This window comes from Nicotiana sylvestris, chromosome 7 (genome assembly GCF_000393655.2).
Source record: "Nicotiana sylvestris chromosome 7, ASM39365v2, whole genome shotgun sequence".
Lineage (NCBI taxonomy): Eukaryota > Viridiplantae > Streptophyta > Magnoliopsida > Solanales > Solanaceae > Nicotiana > Nicotiana sylvestris.
In genome coordinates this window covers 12,487,477-12,508,103 of record NC_091063.1, presented here as the reverse complement: position 1 = coordinate 12,508,103, position 20,627 = coordinate 12,487,477, and the positions used below count along the sequence as shown (strand labels likewise).

At 33.9% G+C, this 20,627-nt stretch overlaps 4 protein-coding genes across 6 annotated transcripts; 3 read left to right on the top strand and 1 right to left on the bottom strand.

Annotated features, from left to right (window-relative positions):
• Positions 1–1,554: 1,554 nt before the first annotated feature.
• On the bottom strand, positions 1,555–7,358 carry LOC104210469 (OVARIAN TUMOR DOMAIN-containing deubiquitinating enzyme 11-like). 3 transcript variants are annotated; one of them, XM_009759373.2, is made up of 10 exons: positions 7,256–7,358; positions 6,781–7,015; positions 5,549–5,622; positions 5,180–5,234; positions 4,990–5,064; positions 4,555–4,628; positions 4,426–4,474; positions 3,277–3,361; positions 1,907–1,963; positions 1,555–1,804 (listed from the first exon to the last, which is right to left on the bottom strand). In XM_009759373.2, the coding sequence occupies exons 2-10, from the start codon at positions 6,964–6,966 to the stop codon at positions 1,758–1,760; spliced, it is 702 nt and encodes a 233-aa protein (XP_009757675.1). In that variant the 5' UTR covers positions 6,967–7,015; positions 7,256–7,358; the 3' UTR covers positions 1,555–1,757. The 3 variants fall into 3 exon arrangements, with proteins under 3 accessions (XP_009757675.1, XP_009757676.1, XP_070006930.1); XM_009759374.2 differs by having other exon boundaries at positions 6,781–6,981; positions 7,256–7,356; XM_070150829.1 differs by lacking the exon at positions 7,256–7,358 and having other exon boundaries at positions 6,781–7,203.
• A 1,560-nt stretch (positions 7,359–8,918) lies between these two features.
• On the top strand, positions 8,919–9,284 carry LOC104210468 (zinc finger protein ZAT4). The gene has a single exon (XM_070151174.1). It carries the CDS (start codon positions 8,919–8,921, stop codon positions 9,282–9,284), a length of 366 nt encoding a protein of 121 aa, XP_070007275.1.
• Positions 9,285–14,845: 5,561 nt separating this feature from the next.
• On the top strand, positions 14,846–15,887 carry LOC138872755 (uncharacterized). Its single transcript, XM_070151173.1, has 2 exons — positions 14,846–15,158; positions 15,436–15,887. The coding sequence occupies exons 1-2, from the start codon at positions 14,846–14,848 to the stop codon at positions 15,885–15,887; spliced, it is 765 nt and encodes a 254-aa protein (XP_070007274.1).
• Positions 15,888–19,216: 3,329 nt separating this feature from the next.
• LOC138872754 (uncharacterized) lies at positions 19,217–19,759 on the top strand. Its single transcript, XM_070151172.1, has one exon. It carries the CDS (start codon positions 19,217–19,219, stop codon positions 19,757–19,759), a length of 543 nt encoding a protein of 180 aa, XP_070007273.1.
• The last annotated feature ends 868 nt before the right edge of the window (positions 19,760–20,627 follow it).

Genomic DNA, 20,627 nt, shown 5'->3' with positions numbered 1-20,627 from the left:
AGCCGTGAAAACATCATTTAATGCTTACATTAGAGTAAATTGTTTATATCATACCTCTTGGATACGGCTCTTTCCCAAACCGGCATGAACGCGAGATACTTTGTACAATCGACTGCCCTTTTATGATGTGCCATTTCCCGAACCTGCGTGAACGTGAGATACTTTGTGCATCGGGCTGCCGTTTCATAATGTGACGGAATCACATGAATTTATATTCTTTCATACTCCCTTCGTTTCAGTTTAGATGAGGTAGTTTGACTCGACACAGAGTTTAAGAAAAAAGAAGAAGATTTTTAAAATTTGTGATATTAAAAGCTTAAGGGGTAAAAGTTTTGTGGAGCCATGACATTTGTGTGGTTATAAAAACTTTTCATTAAATGGTAAAAGCTTTGTTTTATATGCTATTTGAACTTGTTTTCCTCCTAATAATTGATTTATTATTCTTAAGGGACAAATTAGTCATTTTAGTGATCTTGAGACTACAAGAGGCATCTCTAGTCATTAAAACATTAGGAGATCTGAGTAAAGCACTCCTCTTGTATTATTATATCTCTCCAACTTTGGTTTAAATATTATATATATATATATATATATCAATTTTACTAAATATTAGATATTTTATCCAATTATTTACAAAACTATTTAGATAGATTATCATATACATGACCGAATTAGAGGGTACTTGTTATTGAGAAGAAGCAATGCTTTAATACTAATTACAATCACCACTACTTGCATGTAATAACAACAATCTATTAAGTGGAATAAGAATATGCTTTAACAAAAATTCTAAAATTTGATCCTACTCGAGTGGAATAAAAATATGCTTCAATAATGTTGAAATGGAGAATGACGTTTAACACTTCAGCAAACAAAAGTACGAATAGAAAATTCCCAATTCTAGTAACTTTTCAAAATTATAATAATAATACATATAATAGGAAGTGCGAGGGTATATAGCTAGTGGTTATAAGATAAATCAAAGAAGGAAAACATGAATACTGCGGAAAATACGGGGAAATAATCAGAAATAGTTAGATGTAACACTATTAAAAATATTCACAATTTCAAAAGTAATCGAAATTTCTTTAGCCATTTTTTCGTGTAAAAATAAAATCTGAACAAAAATACCCTTAAAAATTCTGAAAAATTCTAGCATAATATAATGAAATTCAAGTTTTTTACATATAAAATTCTAGCATAATGTGCTGGAGTTCCAACATAATACGCTGGGAGTTTATACGCAGGAACTCCATAATACAATATATTATGCTGAAATTTTCCGTGTTTAAGCTAAAATAGTGACTATTTTTAGATGATTTTACAAATACTAACTATTTTTGGATTACCGTCCTGAAAACTGGCTAACCCGTGCTGTTTTCACGAAAATATGTATTGAAATCGAAAGAGATTTCTCACTATCTAACTTGCTCTATTTAAACCAGTTTCATTAAATATTCAATAATTTAGGATTCTTTAGAGGTTCTCTATATTTTCCACTCTACTGGCATATCAAAGATTTTTAACATCACGTGAACGTGAAAGAATTTAACATAAGAACCAAAAGAATAGTACTTAATATATCCCGAAATCGGGTAAAATTGAATCATATTTTTCTTCTTTTTACAAACTCAGCAATAAATATTATACATATGATTTGCTATATGTGCATGCCATGCTTTGTAGCGACCGGACAAAGCATTTCTTCAGGGATGTATTAATATATACAGTATGCAGTATTTTTGGTGGTGAATGCCTTAGAAAAAAAGCCAATGCTTCTTTCTGCGCACTCTAGCTGGAACCTCTGTGGCACATTATGTTCAAAGTAAAGCAAAAATTAGTATTCAAGAATAGCTATGACAAAAAATTCTGAACTCAGAAATAGTTAAAGCAAGAAGACACTTACCTCCAATTTCGTATAACGAATTGTAGTGAACTTCGCTCCAGAAACTCAGCCACAATTCTGAAAATCAAGAATAACAAGTCAAAAGTTTTGTCTTCAAGAGATTAAACATATCGAGAAGAAATGTTCGTCAGCACCACACCAACACATTTCCGAACAAGTGATTTGGAATTTATTTACTTGTTAAGATAAGAGTTAATCTGATCAGGTTTACTCAGTCTTTCCTAAGATCACCATGGATGTACACCATGGATGTGTTTGTTTATGAAAATATAATCGGCAGAACATCATCAAACATGTTAAAGGGGAGCTTTGGAGCAACGGTAAAGTTGTCTCCATGTGACCTTATAGGTCACGGGTTCGAGCCGTGAAAGCGGCCACTAATGTTCGCATTAGGATAGACCGGCTACATCACACTCCTTGGGATACATCCCTTCCTCGGACCCTGCATGAACACGGGATGCCTTATGCACCGGGCTGCCCTTTTTTTAATCATTAAACATGTTCAGCATATTCAATTTCTTGAGAAAACAATTTTAGCATAACAAAAGAGAACTATTAAAACAGGAGCGAAGATCTGATGTTACTTTATTGGCAGCGGATCAAGTTTATCGTCTGTAACAAATAACGCTTAATAAGTGCTTGCATCAGTAAATTGTGTGTTTCACGTGAAGCAAGACTCTGGAGATAAATTCTCCTGATAGCAACTAATACTGCTCTTAGTAAGAGCATCAGGAAACTCTGTACAAAGCTTACTTTCACTAATTGTAAACATACAAATGATCCACAGTTCACAAATGACAGCTAAGGATTCTTGTCATTAGAATCAGCCTCGTTCAATGATGCAACAATGTCATTACAAGTTAAAGGTGTTTTAGTTTTACTATTTAAAAATTAGTTAGTACCAATTCACTTCGACATACTTCCACTCACAATCTATTGTGTGTGGTACCAAGCAATACGATGATACTTTCTCCTAAATGAGAAAAGCACATCCATTTGTCAAACATAAACAAAATGATTCATTTTTGTTTTCCTTTTTTTTCATTTTTGTTTTCCTTTTTTTTTCATTTTTGTTTTATATATGTATTTTTATAATAAAGTGGGAGCATGCTAGAGGGTTCAAAGTAGGACCATGCTACAAAGTTCAGAAGAATACTTTTGGTTTAGTGTCTCAAACAAAACCAGCAAGTACTATTATTTAAATTCTGGAATTTATATCATAATATCATTATTTTAGAGTTATTTGTAAATTTCAAGTATTTATTTTATTTTTTGAGTTTAAAAACTCAAGCAGGAAGTTAAAGAACTAATAATCAGAAGTATTGATTGTGCCATGATCATTAGATACAAATAACATAAAATGTATGTACCCCTAGAAGGTTGTATGTCCTTGGGAAGAATATCAATGTAGCCGTTGTCTCGGAAAGACGTGACCAAACATATTTTTACCCCAAACTGCAAACAAAATACAAGCAAACACAAGTACCATCAGTCACCCAAAATGGGAAAGCAAAAAAAAAAAAAAAAAAATGCAGAGGGCATAAGGGCGAAAGGCTGATTAACAACACAAATATCTAAAGCAGTTCCACAAAGGTAAAAGAGCAAGAGAATGGTCATATTGCGGGAAATTCTTTAGGTAGTAGATCTCCTGCTTTTAAGTTGCTTTCGCATTTGATGCTATGTTGAACTTCAAATATATTCAAGTTTGAACCCATAATTTCTAAAGTGTAGCAAATTTAGTGGTAAGAACCTAAAAGCTGAACCCACCAAACTTAAATCCTGAATCCGCCTTCGTATTTGATGTCTTAGACATTTGTATGCCTTCTAAGCGTAAATGTAGGTTGACAAGATGAAACAGGGCAAATTTAACTTTTTTCTCATTTCTGCTCTATTATCTACAGTTAAATTTCAGTAACCTACATGCAACACAGGCATACTGCACAAAAAGTCAGGCTAAAAAATAAGAAGATGCCGGCGTTTGTAAGAAAGTAAGAGGATTATTAGAAATGTTCTTGGTTATTTTCTCCGACAGCCTTGGGCAAGAATAAAGCTCTAAATTTCACCGTCAAAGAGTTCTAATCAGGAACCATTTTAATACATTGAGGGGTTTTCTCTTAAGGAAAAATAATTTTCATAAAAGCCAAATGGTTAAAGGTTAACAGCTGAGCCGAATTGCCTTAATACTCATAACTCTTAATGCTACCATATTATATACCAACACCAACTCAAAAATTCACTTCCTAAAATTTTTCAACTTTTTCACAGGAAACTATTCCACTATGTGTATTATGCAATGTTAGATACTATTAACAAAGTTGCTTCGTTGTTTTTTTTCTCATTTAAAAAGCTTAAATTTGCAATGCAACAGTTCCACTATCCAGGCAATACACCTTTATTGACAGTATAATTTGTTGCCTTTTCTTGTTCGTAGTGTTCAAATGCTGTCTTACATACTAACAAGTGTACCGTATATATGCCTCAAAAGCTAGTTGAGGACAAAAGAGAAACTTTCAACTTACTCTATCGGCAGCGGCTTGTAGAGTGACATGATCTCCCCACTCTCCCAACCTGGTTAGAGCAAGAATATGTTGGTAATATATTGAGATTTCCCGCAATAAGAAGCACTGAAAATTGACCAGACAGCTTACCTCTTCATTTTCCTCAAGTAGCTTTTGTATCTCATGGGCACATAACCTTCATATAACTTTCTAAAGCGCTTTAGCTGAAATGGATTGCCAACTAGGATAAGAAACGTGTAGGACATAAACTAGACATAGGCGTCAAACTCAAGCAAGTATAGGACTCTGTTGATGTTTAATAGATCCAGAAATTAGGTTAAGCAGTTGAGCTGATGAGTCTCAAGCAAACACCGGGATATTTTATTTTTAGTACTCTATTATTATGCACAAGTTACTTTAGTTCTACTAAAACTCACGAAAAAGAATATAAACCGCAGGACTTGTTAATCTAGGATGAACACAATCCTCAAACATAATCATTATGTAATCTCAACTTTTCACCCATCCTGTTTCACAACCAAAGGCAAGAGATGAGAAGCAAATATTGAAAAAATGCAAACAGACCTGTTTAACGACCTCCTTCCTTACATGCTTATGATACTCTGGATTATGATACAACTGATCCGAAAGGGCCCGAAACTACAATAAGCCAAGTAGACAGTCATATAGCAGGATTAAATCACCTGTGAATTAATAAGTAGCAGGTGGGTCTCAAGTTCAATGAGAGTTTGTCGACTAGTCAAAAGAGACCGACCTGGCAATTTCCATCTCCTTCAATTTGCATTTCAGCAAGACCATATGTCGCTAACCTGAAACAAAGAAGTTACAAATAGGATCCGAGTTGCCAAAAGGCGAAAAACATAGAAAAGCACCAAGAAATTTCACCCTGTAAGTGCTAAGTGCAATTAAAGCATGAATTAAGCTATATAGAAAGACACTAATGAAGAAAAAGATAACCTATGAGCAGAAACTATAATAATTTGGACAAAGAATTGAAAAACTAAAATTAATCAATAAATATGAAGTAAGAATCATGTCAATTAAGTTCCATAATACTGGATTCACAAAATAAGTCAACCAATGACCTCAAGCTGAACAACTATAGCATGCTATGATGGATAACCTGCTAGAGAGCCTCCCATGGTCTAGTGTGGCATCATTTGGGTCAGGTATCTCCCCAATTACCCGTGGAGTGTGCTGCAAGGATAATAAGACTATAAGTAGCATGTAGAGATAGTGCAACATGGGTTTTCATGGGTTAAAGCTCAAAAAGGAATATATAGAGAAGCAACCTTTGGATACATACATGTGGTCACATTATACTCATTTAATTTGAAAGAGTTGCCCCCAAAAATGTAAATTTAGATAATTGTTCATAAAAAGGTCAAAAGTTCCCCGTATTTCTAAACTTCTTGAACATTCTCCTTCTTCCTCTGTGGATAGGGTGACGTGACGCGCAATGGATCAGTTAGAAAGGAGAAGAAACTGATCAAGTGTCCCCTTCGCAACAACCTTTTTCCCTTTCTCGCATCCTTGGTCAAGCTTGAGATTTTCTTCTATCTGGATTTAGTTACCCGAACCTATGCAAAGCAAGCCTACACTCTAGCTGGGGCCAAGCCATCTTTGCCTAAGTTCCATTACCTCATTAACTCGATAAAGCTGGCATTAAGAGAAGCTTGGTAGCATAAAGTGTCAAGGAGGTGGTTTTCGCCTATCTATAAGGACAGTTGGAGTTGATGGTCCTGGTTTTGTTACAGTAAGGGATGTTGCAGGAATCACTTGCATTGATGGAACAGAAGCTCTTCCTGCTCTTGTATTCGACGAAGAATAGGCCCAAGGGACATCAATGGACAATCGCCAAGCACATGGTTTAGCTAATTCAATAGCCTTCGGAGAAAAGTGATAAGTACCATCGAACAAGCAAATCACTTCTGGATTATTAACCTTTAAGGATCCACTTATGGTGAAATTTTGGAATGATGCGGGGATAACCCAAGGGAGTCAGCTAAACAGAGACGGAAAATATCAGTACCATTCTGGTCGGCGTATGCTTGTTGAAGAGAACAAGCTCTCTTCTAGATAGCTAAAGGGAAAGAGAGATACTATACAATACCTAAGTCAATTTATCATTGAGCTGCAAAGATCATAGCAGACACTACGAATTAATAGCAAATCTCGGCACAAACCTCTACATGTCAAGATAGTGAGTCCATCAGATCACAAAAGACTAATACCAGATACCTTTCTAGATAAAGTGGTAAAATCACTTTCTTTCTTCCACAAGATCTCCATTTAAAGAGACTATCAACTGTACTTAAATGTAATCATATCAACTGTACTTAAATGTAATCATACCGGGATTGAGTCCAAATGAGAAAGTCTCCTCCCAAGTTTATTGCCACCATATTTGAGAGCATTTTCTTCTTCTTCAGCTAAAATTCTTGCAATGGTATGATCATCCTCAGTACCGTGTGAACTACTATTCAAACTAGATGTAGTAGAACTCGAGCTTGCTCTTGAATTTCCATAGGATTCATTCATATTATATCAAACAACCTCTCAACACACCAAAAAAGGAGAAAGAAATTTCCTATTAAACAACATCCACGAAAAAAAAGTAGAATCTTTAAAAGTCTGTAGGGATCGAATCAGATAACTGTCAGCATATATACACAAAATTAAAAATACCCAAATAAAAAAACCAAAAAAACTACAAAACAACCAACAAAAAAGATCCAAAATGAAGAACCAAATTGAGGAAATTGACAAAGGAAACACAACGGTTTTCTAGTGTGTGTGAGTTTGATTTCAAGAAAAGAAAGAGAGATACCTGTGAAGGGAAGATAGCGGAAGGGAAAGGAAAAGGAAAGAGTTGGTTGAGGGAAGTAAATAGCTTGTAAAATATTTATGAAGAGTAAGATAAAACGTCATTCTCTTACAAACCCAACAGGCAAATCTATAAAGAGATTGATTGAATGTTTCGGTAAACAAACAACGCCTACAGAAAACAGGAAGCGTGTAGGGGCGAGAAATAGAAGCTTCTTCTTTGTGTCAAAGCACTTGACTTTTTGCTTTGCCTGATTATTTCATTGTTAAACAAACATCCCGTGTTTGCGAAAATCATGACATTTATCTTCTTTTTTTCAAAAAAAAAAAAAACGGAAAAGGTCCAAAAAAAAAAAATGAAAAATTTCACATAAGAACCTGCTTTTCCATTTTATAGCTCATATTTTAATTTACAATCAACTAACCCAAAAATAATAAGCTAAGATTCAACATCCAACTCCAATATGTTCTCAAAATTACTATTTAATTTTTAAAAACGATTGCTCAAGCTTTTAAGTTAATTTTCGAATCAGTAATTGTAACCCAAATATTAGTTCAACAAACCAAATTCATTTGGATGGTGAAAATTAGATTTTTAACAAGCTTAAATATGTGGGTTTAGATTCCGAATTTAATTTTGTGAGAAATTTGGAGTGTGTATTATTTAGAATTGCTAGAAACAATATAAGGAGGTTGTATATAAAATTTGAAGTCATTTAATGGAGATTTAGACTGATTTTGAACAAGAATTGCAATTGAAAATCATAGAAGAAGTTCGTCTACAGACGCTTGTATAAAGATGTATAAGATGTGTTTATACACTCATATACACTATTATACAAGATTATACATAATTATACAAAAAACTGACTTCGTCTCTTCATTGCGTTTTTTTCTGAAATTTAACTCAAATCTTGCTCAAATCTACTCCAAATTTAAATTTTGAGCTCCTTTTAATATTTTCAATCAATTGGAACAACACCAATCCAAACAACTAACAAACTCAAAATATTTTATTTTTGAAAGCCAAGTTTTGAATGACCTTCAATGGTGAAATGTTGAATCTTCAATTTTCTTACATTGCAACCAGGTGACACAGGGAGAAGCAGTAATGGCAGACGACTCCTTGAAGCATATATAGAATATGTGAGAAGAAAAGAGAGTGAAAACAATGTTTATGAAAACATAGATTTAACTCCATAGCTTTTAGAAGCAATGGTTGTAAGAAAACAGAATTTGAATTTTCTAGTACTTTCAAGATATGTACAATATAAGTTAGGTCGATAAAACTAAAAAATATGAACCATTTTTTGTTATGGTGTAAAGCCAAATGTATTTTCTTGTAATCACCTGAACTTTACGAAAAGGTCTACAAATAATCCTTGTTGGAACTTTAGTTCATAATCAACCGTTACCCTCTTGGCTCGGATATCCCTTATTTTCAAACGGTTGCCATAGAGGATAAGTCATCCACTCATAAATTGACATGTGTATTTTTATTTATAATAACACCCCCTCTTTTAATTCATACCCAATCGGATTTAGATAACTCGATTCATTACTCGACCCGACAAACTTAACCCAAAACCTCCGCCGCAGAAACAAGATTCCGGCGGCCATAGCGAGTCAACTCTCTCACTCCATTCCTTAAAATAACAAGAAAAATTATGGAAGAGAAGTATTTGGGTTATGGGCTTAGAGAGAATCCAAAGAAGACTTGTAAAATTATAGATCCTAAGTGTTTGGATGGTGCTAGGTCAGTGGTAGTACATAAAAGGGAAAGTGAAACTGAAACTGAGTCAACAAAGAAGCCAACTCGGAGGAGATCGAAGAGAACCAGAAGACTGTTCATATCAGAAGAAGCAATGGAAGTGAAAAAGGAGAAATCAACTAAATTTGAACCAGAACCAGAACCAGAACCAGTGAGTTCGTTTTTCGATACTTCCCCTGAAGAAGACATTGTTTTTTGTCTAATGATACTTTCTAAAGATATATGTAGAAGTTCATATGAGTCTGACGAGCCAAAAATTTAGAAATAAAAAACAAGAAAAGTACCAATGTGAGATTTGTAACAAATTGTTAAAGTCATCTCAAGCTTTAGGCAATCATAAACAATTCACAAGAAGAACAACTCTTACATTGAAGACAAAAACGAGGGGATCAAGTCAAAAGAAAATTCAAGACAATTGAGATTGAAGAATGTGGATCAGAAAGTGCATGAATGCCCGTTTTGTGGAAAAATATACGGGTCGGGTCAAGCACTGGGTGGACATAAATGATCACATCTTAATGGAATCAGGTTATGTTAAATTCCCAAATGGCTTTATAGATCTTAACATGCGGGCTCCAACAGCAGGTGAAGATTTTAACCGGGTTAAGTTTGCAGTGTCGGGTAACGAATCGGGTTATTTAAATTCGGTTGGGTATGAATTAAAAGGGGTGGTGTTATTTATTATAAATAAATACACATGTCAATTTATGAGTGGATGACTTATTTACGGTGGTAGCCATTTGAAAATAAGGGGTATTCCAGCCAAGAGTGTAACAGCAAGGTTGATTATGAGCCAAAGTTCTAATCAGGGTTATTTATAGACCTTTTTCGTAAAGTTCAGGAGGTTTTTGGACCATTTTGTTAAAAATATAAAAGATATATTATTTATTTAATAATATATAATTAACACACTAACCCGACTAATTCGCATTTAGTTATCAAGAAAATTATCCATCGACTCGAACTCCGTGAAAATATCTCAATCATCTTACCATACTCCTTCCTAGCCAGTTCGAACCTCTTAATTTAATGTAATACAGAAGAAAATCTATTTTTGTTTCAATATTTTCAAGTGTAGTGGCTAAATTATGGAAGTAGTCCTTAAAGTTTGTCCTCGATGTTGATTTTAGTCCTTATTGTTCTGATTTTGTTTGTCTTTTGTCCTTTGCCTTTGACACTAGTTTAGTTGTTTTCAAATGGTCATCCATTAGGGTAATTTGCAATCACATAGTTACAAGGGCTGATTGGAAAATAAAAATAGGAATTTAATGTCAGTTTCAAATTTACTCTTCAAGTACAATAAAAAGTTGTTCTCCATTTCATTAGTGGCTAAAGTTAGAATCGTTCAAAAATGATGTCAAACCCGAGTCGTTTGATTTGAAAATAAGTTATATTGGGATTTACAACTTGTTTGGATGGTTGTTACCCATCGTATCGTATTGTATCGTTATTCTAAAACAATATTTGTTTTAATTGTTTATTTAAAATTGATTGTATCGTATTGTTAAATTCATTGTTCTGGAATAACCAAAAGCCCCACTTTATGAAATATCCGATTTGGTGTGGTGTGATCGTTTCTTATTTTCTTTTCCAATTATACCCTTACTTATTACTATAATTCTATTTTATCCTTTATAGTTTTTTTAAACTCCAAATCTCCAACCTATTGACCTACTTTGTTTTTTCCATCTTTTCTAGAGTTGGTTCGCCCTATTCTTTGTATCCAAGTCTCCGTTCGATTCTTTGTCTCTTTCCATCATTTTAATTTTTTTTGTTGCTAATGTATTAGTTAACATTTTTCTTTGGGTTTTTGCTCTGGTTTCCTAGCTACATAATTAATGATAAATTAGTAGAAACAGATTTTCTCAAATTATTTTTATGTGTAATTCTTGATAAGTTTTATTTAAAATAATTGCAGGTATTTTAGTGAACTTATCAGTTACAGTACTATACAATACAGTCAAACCAAATAACAAAATTGTTATTTAACAACAGCAAACGATACAATCTATTCAAACGTTGTATCTATAAAACGATACAATACAATATAATACAATACATTATAAAATGATGGGTGATAAGTTATACTGAGATTAGTTAAATTAGTTATTATGGTATTATTTCTTATTGCAATTTTACTCTTTTATACTGAGATAACTTATTCTTAGATTACTATTCTACTGATAGGTATAAGTAATCTCGGTACTATTTTTAATCCTGGGATAACTTATATAGAATTAGTAACCAAACAAAAGATAAACGGTACTAAATTTTTATTCCAAGATTATTTTCTTATCTACCGTGCCAAACGACTAATTCTCCACTCATTCCATGACATTATTGAAAGGACACAAATTTTTAGAGTGTTAATCTGACTTATATAGTATCATATTAGTGATAATGGAAGAAAATTTGAAGTAGAAGTTTCAAGTTAATTTGATATACATACAATCGTGTTATAGTTTAAAATTTTAATAGTATAACTAATGCATTTGAATTCCTCAAAGTTATAAAATTGTATAGAATAATATCACATATTTGAAATACCCCAAAATAGAAATGGTGTCGTCTTCATTAATTGGAATATCTAATATTCTGAGATTTTTTTTTATCTCCAGGCGACCAATTGGTAGAACTTTTCTTTTTCATGTACTTTTTTTTTTTTTTTTTTGCTTCTCTATGCATTTGATAGCACAAATGGAGGAGTGGAAGGCCGTAAAATTTTTGTATCTTAAAACCCAACGTCTTATTTACAGAAAACTCTAACTGAATCGGTATTACAAAAATTCTCTAAGCGTAAGAATATAATTTATAAAGAGAAAGAAAGAGAAGAAAGATAAGAAGATGAACAAGAACATCACCGGCTAAGATGTTGAAGCGATATGAAGCCTTTCCTCTAAAGAATATAGGGATTTTGTTCATTCCTATACACTATTTGAAACCTTATTACGAAAAATGTCCATGTATTGATATTTATCCGACCTAAACGTATTTTAGTTACAAAATATATACAGTCCATCTTAAAAGACTCCCAATCCATTATTTGTGTCTTCAATCGAGAGATTTAGTTACACAATTTTCCTTTTTTCTCTCCTCTCTTCCCTCCTCTCTAGATTCTCTCTTTCTCCCCCAATCTCGAGTAAACAAAGTGCTTTTTATAACCAGAAAAATTGCATAAAAACAAAAACGTTGCAATAAAGGGGTGATGGGGTTACAAACCGCGAAGAGAACAATGGCAACAACAACCTGAACAACCTGTTGAAGAAGAACCCCTTTAACAATCTCTTTCTTTATAAACAAATTCTTCTCATTCTCATCTTTCGTGGTATGCAACCTATAATTCTCCATACCCCCAAGCATACAATACAATCCTGAATATACCCAATACACCACTATTGGCAAAATTATCCCCAACAATTTATCTGACACACCATATAATTCTTGATTAAGTGGCTGCAACACAACTAGAGAAAGTTCAAGTACTATTTTGAGATAACCCGTTTTACCATTAAATCTTGTCCTTTAATTAACAAAGATGAATATTATGAATTGTTGTTCCGACCGGCAACTACCATGCCCTTAATTCTACAAAGGAACAAAATCTACTGGAGAATGCTCAAGGAAAATTTAAAGTTACCATTGCACCATCTTCTCTTATAATTAAATTCTTGCATTTCTTTTGCTATATGTTCATATGTATGGGATAGTAGTGGTTTATATGTTAATTTCAATGTCGGCAAAATTGTGATAAACTCGGAGTCAAGTTACGACGCATTACTTTCAGCCATTATAGAGCATCTATCAATTGATATATAATTACAACTTTCATACATTATTTCTATCCAGTTATATACAACTACAATATCATACCACTTAAATACAATTTTTACACAAATTTTATACAATATGTCTTTTGTATATTTTGTATATGATTTATACATAGTAAAAATAAATTCCATACAACTAATTTTATTTTATACAACTTATCTACAATTTATCTACAACTGTCATACATTATTTCTATCCAGTTATATACAATTACAATATCATACCACGTAAATATAAATGTTATACAAATTTTATACAATGTCTTTTGTATCTGATTTATACATAGTAAAAACAAATTTCATACAACTAATTATATGTATACAACTTATCTACAACTTATCTATAATTTTCATACATTATTTCTGTTCAGTTATATACAACTACAATATCATACAATTTAAATATAATTTTTATACAATATTGTTCAACTTTCATACAATAGTTAAATAATAAAAATATATATAAACAATAGAATACAATTCTTCTACAATTTTACTACAATTTCGTAAGTATAATGTATGTCATGTCTTCTTCTTCTTCGAGTTTCAATATGAAATTTAGCCAAAATCAAGTCTACCCAGTTAAATACAACTACAATAACATACAACTTAAATACAAACTTTATACAATATGTCTTTTGTATATTTTGTATATGATTTATACATAGTAAAAATAAATTTCATACAACTAATTATATATTATACAACTTATCTACAATTTTCGTACATTATTTCTACTTAGTTATATACAACTGTAATATCATACAACTTAAATATAATTTTTATATAATGTTGTTCAACTTTCATACGATAGTTAAATGAATAAAAGAAAAATAAATAAACAACAGAATACAATTTTTCTACAATTTTACTACAATTTCTGCAATATAATGTATGTCATGTCTTCTTCTTCTTCTTCTTCAATCTGAAATTCAGCCAAAATCAAGTCTAATATTCACCAAAATCCCTCAAAATTGAGATATAAACTCCAAACCATATTCCCAATTATTTGCAACAACACCTAATCCAAACAAATAATGATTTTTGAAAACCCAAATTCGAATTCAAAGCTTCAAAGCTTTTTAATGGTTGTCAATGGTGGAATTGCTGCTCTCTTTTCCTTTGCTTTATATTACTGAAATTTGTGATTGAGAGATAGAGAGAGACGTAGAGAGAATTCTCAATTCTTTGCAACAACATCCAATCCAAACAAACAATGTCTTTTGAAAACCCAAATTCGAATTCAAAGCTTCAAAGCTTTTTAATGGTTGTCAATGGTGGAGGGGTTACAAATTTTCGTTGGTTTTGAGAAGAAGAAATAGTGGGTGATTAAGAGGAAATCGTGGGGTGTGGTTTGATACGTGGGTGAAGGGGTGAGATTTGGAGAGAGAAATTTGGGGGGGGGGGAGTGGAAATATATGGTAGAGTTAAATTAGGAGGCTAATTAATACCATTAAAACCCCTAAAATGTACATAAATGGTAATTATGTATATAAAATGTAATTATATTAAAAGTTAAGCATAGAGGGTAATATAGTTTACTATATGGCATATGAATGTAAAAATCTCAAGAATATATCCAAGTAATCCAGCAATCTTCAAAACTATTGGGGAAAAACGTCATATTTTTAAGTAAAGAAGACAAATAGAGAATAGGGAAAAAAAGAGGGGAGGGGGGAGGATTATACTCCTTCAAATAAATTTGATATTTTTTTTAAAGTAGGAAAATTAATTTGATTTAGGGGTTCTTTTAGGATAAAATAAATATAGATTATTTAATTTAACACATAATTTAAGATATTAATTTAACTTCTGTTTTTATACTTGTGGTAGTACAATGAATAAAATAATAACTCCAAGTTAATCTAACAGAGAAATTAATGGATGAGAACTATAAAACATATCTGGTGTGGAAGAAATGTTAGAAAAAGTGTCGGGCATATACACATTTTAGCTTTCTCCCTCTGGAATGAGAGCTACTCTCAGCTAAGGCTAAATGGCGAAGAAGTCACGGACTAGAGGGCGAGGGCAAGAAGGAAGTGTAAATCAACAGGGGAATATGGCTAGAAAAAGTGTTCCCCAATCGGAAGATGCAAAGAAAACTAAAAGTTTGAATGTGATACAAGGCATAATACCGCTGGAACTGAAGCAAACACCAATGGTTGGTCTATCAATAATGGTGACCCCAATGAAGAACAATAAATTGACAACCTCAGTGGGGACAATCAACCAAAAACATGCACAGAGCTCTGGGAAGAATTCCTGGGCGGATCATGTTGAAAATGAAGCAAAATCCCAAAGTGAATCAGGTACTGATCAAACCCTAAAACCTAAATCGTGGAGTAATGTAGTGGAAAAATAATTATAAGTGAGGGATTTTACTTGGAGGGGAAGGGAAAACCTCTGCAAATGTCAAAATTACTTTGGCAGATGTGCAAGAGGAAATTGAGTATTGGCAGTCTGCGACAATTTGATATGTTTTGGGATCGAATCCCCCTTTAACGGTAATAGAGGGGTATTTCAAGAGAATATGGGGTCATTTGGGGCTAGATAAGGTGGCTCAAACTAATAAAGGGGTCTTTATAGTAAGATTTCACAGTGTAGAAGGAAGAACAAAAGCAATTGAAGGGGGAACCCAAACTTTTGATAGAAAACCAGTGGTGGTGAAGCCATGGACATGGAAGCCAGGAATGGAAATGAGTAAAATAATGGTGGAACAGGTTCCAATTTGGACATGGCTTGTGGGATTGGATCTCAAATACTGGGGTCAGGCTGCATTGGCCAAAATTGCAGGATTAGTAGGTAAACCTATAAAAGCTGATACTGCAACTAAAGGGAAGGATAAACTAATGTATGCTAGGGTGATGGTTGAAATGCCAATGAATAAAACATATCCAGATGCAATATTATTTGAGAATGAGCTTGGGCAAATAATAGAACAGACAGTGGAGTATGAATGGAAGCCAACACTGTGTGACCATCGCAGAAACTATGGACACATAAAGGAACACTGTAGGAAACTACAGACAAATACATAAATAAACCAGGCAGCACAAGCATGGAAACCTATACATGGAAAAGTACAAGTTGAAATGCAAAGAGGTGAAGGCAAGAAGGAAGTGCAGGAAGAGATGAGAAAGACAAGGCAAGCAGTAGTCCAACCAACTACCATCACTTTGAGAAACTCATTTGCTACTTAAGAGGAGCAACCTGAGAAAGTTGAAGCTCATATAGGGGTGGTGAATAAGAGAAATCAGACTGGAATACCAGATGAACAAAGGAAAAATAGTAGCAGTACAACAGAGGGACAAAGAATACAACATACAAGTAGTACACCAGTAAAGTCTACTAGCAACAGAGGTGCACAGAAAAAAAGTGAAACATGGCTAAGTACTGTGAGGGGAGGAGGAACCCCTCCAACTAATGGATAGAATAGGATTTTGGAATGCTAGGGGCCTAAATAGGCAAGACAAGCAGAAAGAGATGAGTCTATTTCTGCACAATTCTAAAGTTGGCCTATTTGGGTTCCTAGAGACAAAAGTTAAGAGGCCTAAGGCATCATCAGCTGCTCTTAACCTTTGTAATGGATGATCATTCAGTACAAATCTAAACCACCATCCAGGTGATAGAATTTGGGTACTATGGAAGCCATAAATATTCAGTGTGAATATCACAAAGGTGTCTGCTCAAATAATACATTGTATGGTAGAACATAGAGGACTCGATACAAGTTTCAAATAATAATGGTATATGGCTTTAATGATCAAGGACTAAGAAGAGAATTGTGGCAAGAACTTGAACAAATATACAATGCTATGCAAGGTCCATGGGCAGTAATGTGGGATTTTAACTGTGTCCTACATAGGGATGAGAGAGTGGGGAGACCAGTATCAGTATTAGAAATAAAGGACTTCAAAGAATGTGTGGGAAAATGCACACTCAAAGAACTCAAGTCTTCTGGATCATTCTATACATGGAACAATAAACATGAGGACAATAGTAGAGTCTATAGTAGAATTGATAGAGTATTAGTAAATAGGGAGTGACTGAGTGCATTGCCAGGATTAGAGGTGCACTTTGGGAATGAGGGTCTCATAAACCATTGTCCTGCCTTGATAAATTGGGGCAATGGACCTCAGCAGGACCAACATAGATTTAGATACTATAACATGTGGAGTCAAGCCATAAATTTTTAACAACAGGTGAATGAAAGTTGGGAAAAGAGCATAGAGGGTACATGTGTGTATAGACTGGTGAGAAAACTCAACATGCTCAAATCTGTTCTCAAAGCAATAAACATATGCCAATTTGGTGATGTAGAAGGCAAAACTATACATGCACAAAGGGACTTGGACGAATGTCAAAAGGCAATACAGAGGGACCCTGTTAATCTGGAACTAATTTTGAAGGAAGGCCAGCTTTCCAAGCAATGCCAGATATGGACACAAGCAAAAAATAAGTACCTGCAGCAGAAATGCAAAATGCACTAGTTGAATGCAAGGGACATGAACACTAAGTTCTTTCATAGCATGATAAAAGCCAGAAGAAATTTCAACAAAATATTTACTATAAGAAATGGTGGAGGGAACACAAGATCTACTACACATGACATAGCAGAGGCATTTGTGGAGTATTACAAGAACCTGCTAGGCACAAAATGCACAAGCAGAACAAAAGAATGTAGTGCAACTGTAAAATAAGGGCCCGTGGTTTCAGCTGAACAAAGAAGAATGCTGACAACATAATTCAGTATTCAGGAAATGAAGGAAGCATTATGGGATATTGCAAGGACAAAGCTCCAGGACCTAATGGATATGGAAGTCAGTTCTTCAAAGACTGGTGGGACACTATCAAAGAAGACTTAATAACATGAGTGATGGAGTTCTTCAGAGCAGGGAAACCACTAAAAGTTTGGTACAATACAGTTCTTACATTGATCCCAAAGTCAGACCATGCAGATACAATAGGTTACTACAGGCCAATTGCATACTGCAATACTATATACAAAATAGTATCCAAAATGCTCTCTAATAGGTTGAAGCTGGTCACAATAGGTGACCACAGGCCAATTGCATGCTGCAATACTATATATAAAATAGTATCCAAAATGCTCTCTAACAAGTTGAAGCTGGTCTTACCAGAGATTATCTTACCCAACCAAAGTGCATTTGTAGCTGGAAGAAACATAGTACAAAATATCCTCATATGTCAACACTTGGTGAGGCTCTACAACAGGAAGAAAATAACTCGTAATTGCCTGATTAAAATAAACTTGAAGAAGGCATATGATACAGTGGAATGGGAGTTTGTAGAGGAGATGCTACATGCCATGGAGTTTCCTAAAAAATACATCAAATGGGTCATGAACTGTAATACAACTGTGCACTACTCTATTTCTATAAATGGAGGAATGTATGGCAGCATTAAAATGGAAAGAGAGCTGACGCAAGGGGCCCCAATATCCCCACTACTATTTATTATATGCATGGAGTACTTCACTAGGATAATGGGGGTAGTAGCTAAACGGGAGGGCTTTGGATATCATACCAAATGCAGGAGTCTGAAGCTTAACCACTTATGTTTTGCTGATGATGTCTTGCTCTTCAGCAAATGGGATTTCCGATCAGTACATCTGTTGCTTAGGGGATTAAAGACATTCTCCAACACAAACAGGTCTATACAAAATGCCAACAAATTAAATATCTTTAGTTTAAATATGAACCCTCAAAGTCTTAATGACCTGATTGAAATGACTGGATACAAAAAAGGGAGCCTCCCCTTTAGATACCTTGGTGTGCCCGTTTAAGCAAAGAGAATCTCAAAAATGGATTGTGAAGTTTTGCTTGACAAGATGACAACAAGAATTAAAAGTTAGGGTACTAGGCATCTTTCCTATACTGGGAGAGTGTTGCTTGTCAACTCTGTACTGCTACACATTCACAGTTATTGGTCTTCTATATTCATGCTTCCAACGCAGTTACTTAAAAGCATCACTACAATATATAGGAATTTCATCTGGGATGGAAAAGTTGTCACAAATAGACCTTGTCTAGTGGCATGAGACATTGCTTGCAGGGACAAGAAAGAGGGTGGATTGGGGATCACAGATTGTATTAAAAGGAATGAAGCAGCAATTGCAAAATATGTATGGAATATGGCACAGAAAGCTGACAAATTATAGGTAAAATGGATAAGCAACATATACTTAAAAGGAAAGGCATGGTGGCAATACATATGTCCAATTGATTGTTGCTGGTACTGAAAGAAGATATGGAAAATTAGAGATGAATTTGAACCTAGCTTCATACATGATGGATGGTAGAATATAAATGGACAGTACACTTTGAGAAGTGGGTACAAATGGAGAATGGGAGTTAAAGAAGCATGGCCATGGGGAAGATGGGTGTGGAGAAAACTGAATATACCCAAGCACAACTTTATATGCTGGCTTACTATGCACCAAAGGCTGATGACCAAAACTAGACTATGCCATCTAGGCATAAGCCAAGATGATAGATGCCGAATGTGTGGAATGCATGAGGAAACTACACAACATTTGTTCTTTGAATGTCCTTTTTCTAAAATATTCTTACATGAGATACTACTGTGGCTAGGGATACATATACAACAAATTGATATAGCTGGAATTTGGAGACGAATGGCCAGAATCACCAAAGGGAAGAGATGCAGAGAAGTAGTGCTGGCTATAGTAGCAACACTGGTCTACTGGATATGGAAGGCACGCAACAAAGCAGTGTGGGAGTACAAACTACCAACTACAAGGTATGTGATACAACAGATCAAGCAAGAATACAGAACGAGGAAGATAAAGTTTGTAACTAAAAACCTGAGTATTAGAGAAAATGAATGGATAGATAGATCAAGCAAGAATACAGAACGAGGAAGATAAAGTTTGTAACTAAAAACCTGAGTATTAGAGAAAATGAATGGATAGATAGAGTAATTAGATAAGAGAGATATATGATTATGTTTTTGCATGTGGCTGGCATTGTGGCTGTCTTTTGGTACATTATTTTATTGTTTTGTTATCTCTTGATAGGAGTCATGTGATAGAACATAGAAAGGGAAGAAATAGATAGAAAGGAGAGAAAGGAATCATGTAACAGGTTGTGGTGTTGAATCAATAAAAAATTTTCTTCACCAAAAAAATGAAAAAGAAATGTTAGGAAAATACATTTATCTTTCAACTATTGTATAAATATTTTCAAAGTTAGTTATGCCATTAGTTCATTGTCTTAAATATGTTTGATTTTTTTCACATGTTATCATAACTAAACATCAGTAAACCTGTTTTTACCATTGTTTTTCTCTATCTCTTTATTGATCTATGCTTCTCTCTTTAAACTCAAGTTATTAAGTTATTAATTTTGCTTCAGACTCCTTAGCCAACAGAATATACCTACGTAATCTTGAGAGCAATTGAGGTACAAGAAACTCTATAAGTCTTTATGTATTAAAAAAATTGTTTATTTTTCGTGATTACCGTTCGGACTATAGAGCTAATGATAGGAACTACTGAAAGGGTTGTCACAGTAGTTGCCAAAAGTGTTGAGGGAGGTGAAACTTGCTGGTCAGCATGCATTGATTAGCAATCGATGGTCATTTTGCTAATTCGAAAGTTATTTTGGATAATAACATTGTTCTTATTTGCTAGTTAGTATTGAATTGAACAAGGGAGAGTTGAACAAGGGAGAGATGGAGTAGTCCAACCGGTTCAAACAACTGCTAGGATGTAACAAAACATATAATTTTATACA

Coding starts and splice junctions, on each gene's coding strand:
- LOC104210469 (XM_009759373.2), bottom strand. CDS start 6,966: ATGAATGAATCCTATGGAAATTCAAGAGCAAGCTCGAGTTCTACTACA. Junction 3,362..4,425: donor TACAAGCCGCTGCCGATAGA/GTAAGTTGAAAG, acceptor TTTTGTTTGCAG/TTTGGGGTAAAAATATGTTT. Junction 1,805..1,906: donor TTCGTTATACGAAATTGGAG/GTAAGTGTCTTC, acceptor AATGTGCCACAG/AGGTTCCAGCTAGAGTGCGC.
- LOC104210468 (XM_070151174.1), top strand. CDS start 8,919: ATGGAAGAGAAGTATTTGGGTTATGGGCTTAGAGAGAATCCAAAGAAG.
- LOC138872755 (XM_070151173.1), top strand. CDS start 14,846: ATGGCGAAGAAGTCACGGACTAGAGGGCGAGGGCAAGAAGGAAGTGTA. Junction 15,159..15,435: donor AAAATCCCAAAGTGAATCAG/GTACTGATCAAA, acceptor GGGTCTTTATAG/TAAGATTTCACAGTGTAGAA.
- LOC138872754 (XM_070151172.1), top strand. CDS start 19,217: ATGGGAGTTAAAGAAGCATGGCCATGGGGAAGATGGGTGTGGAGAAAA.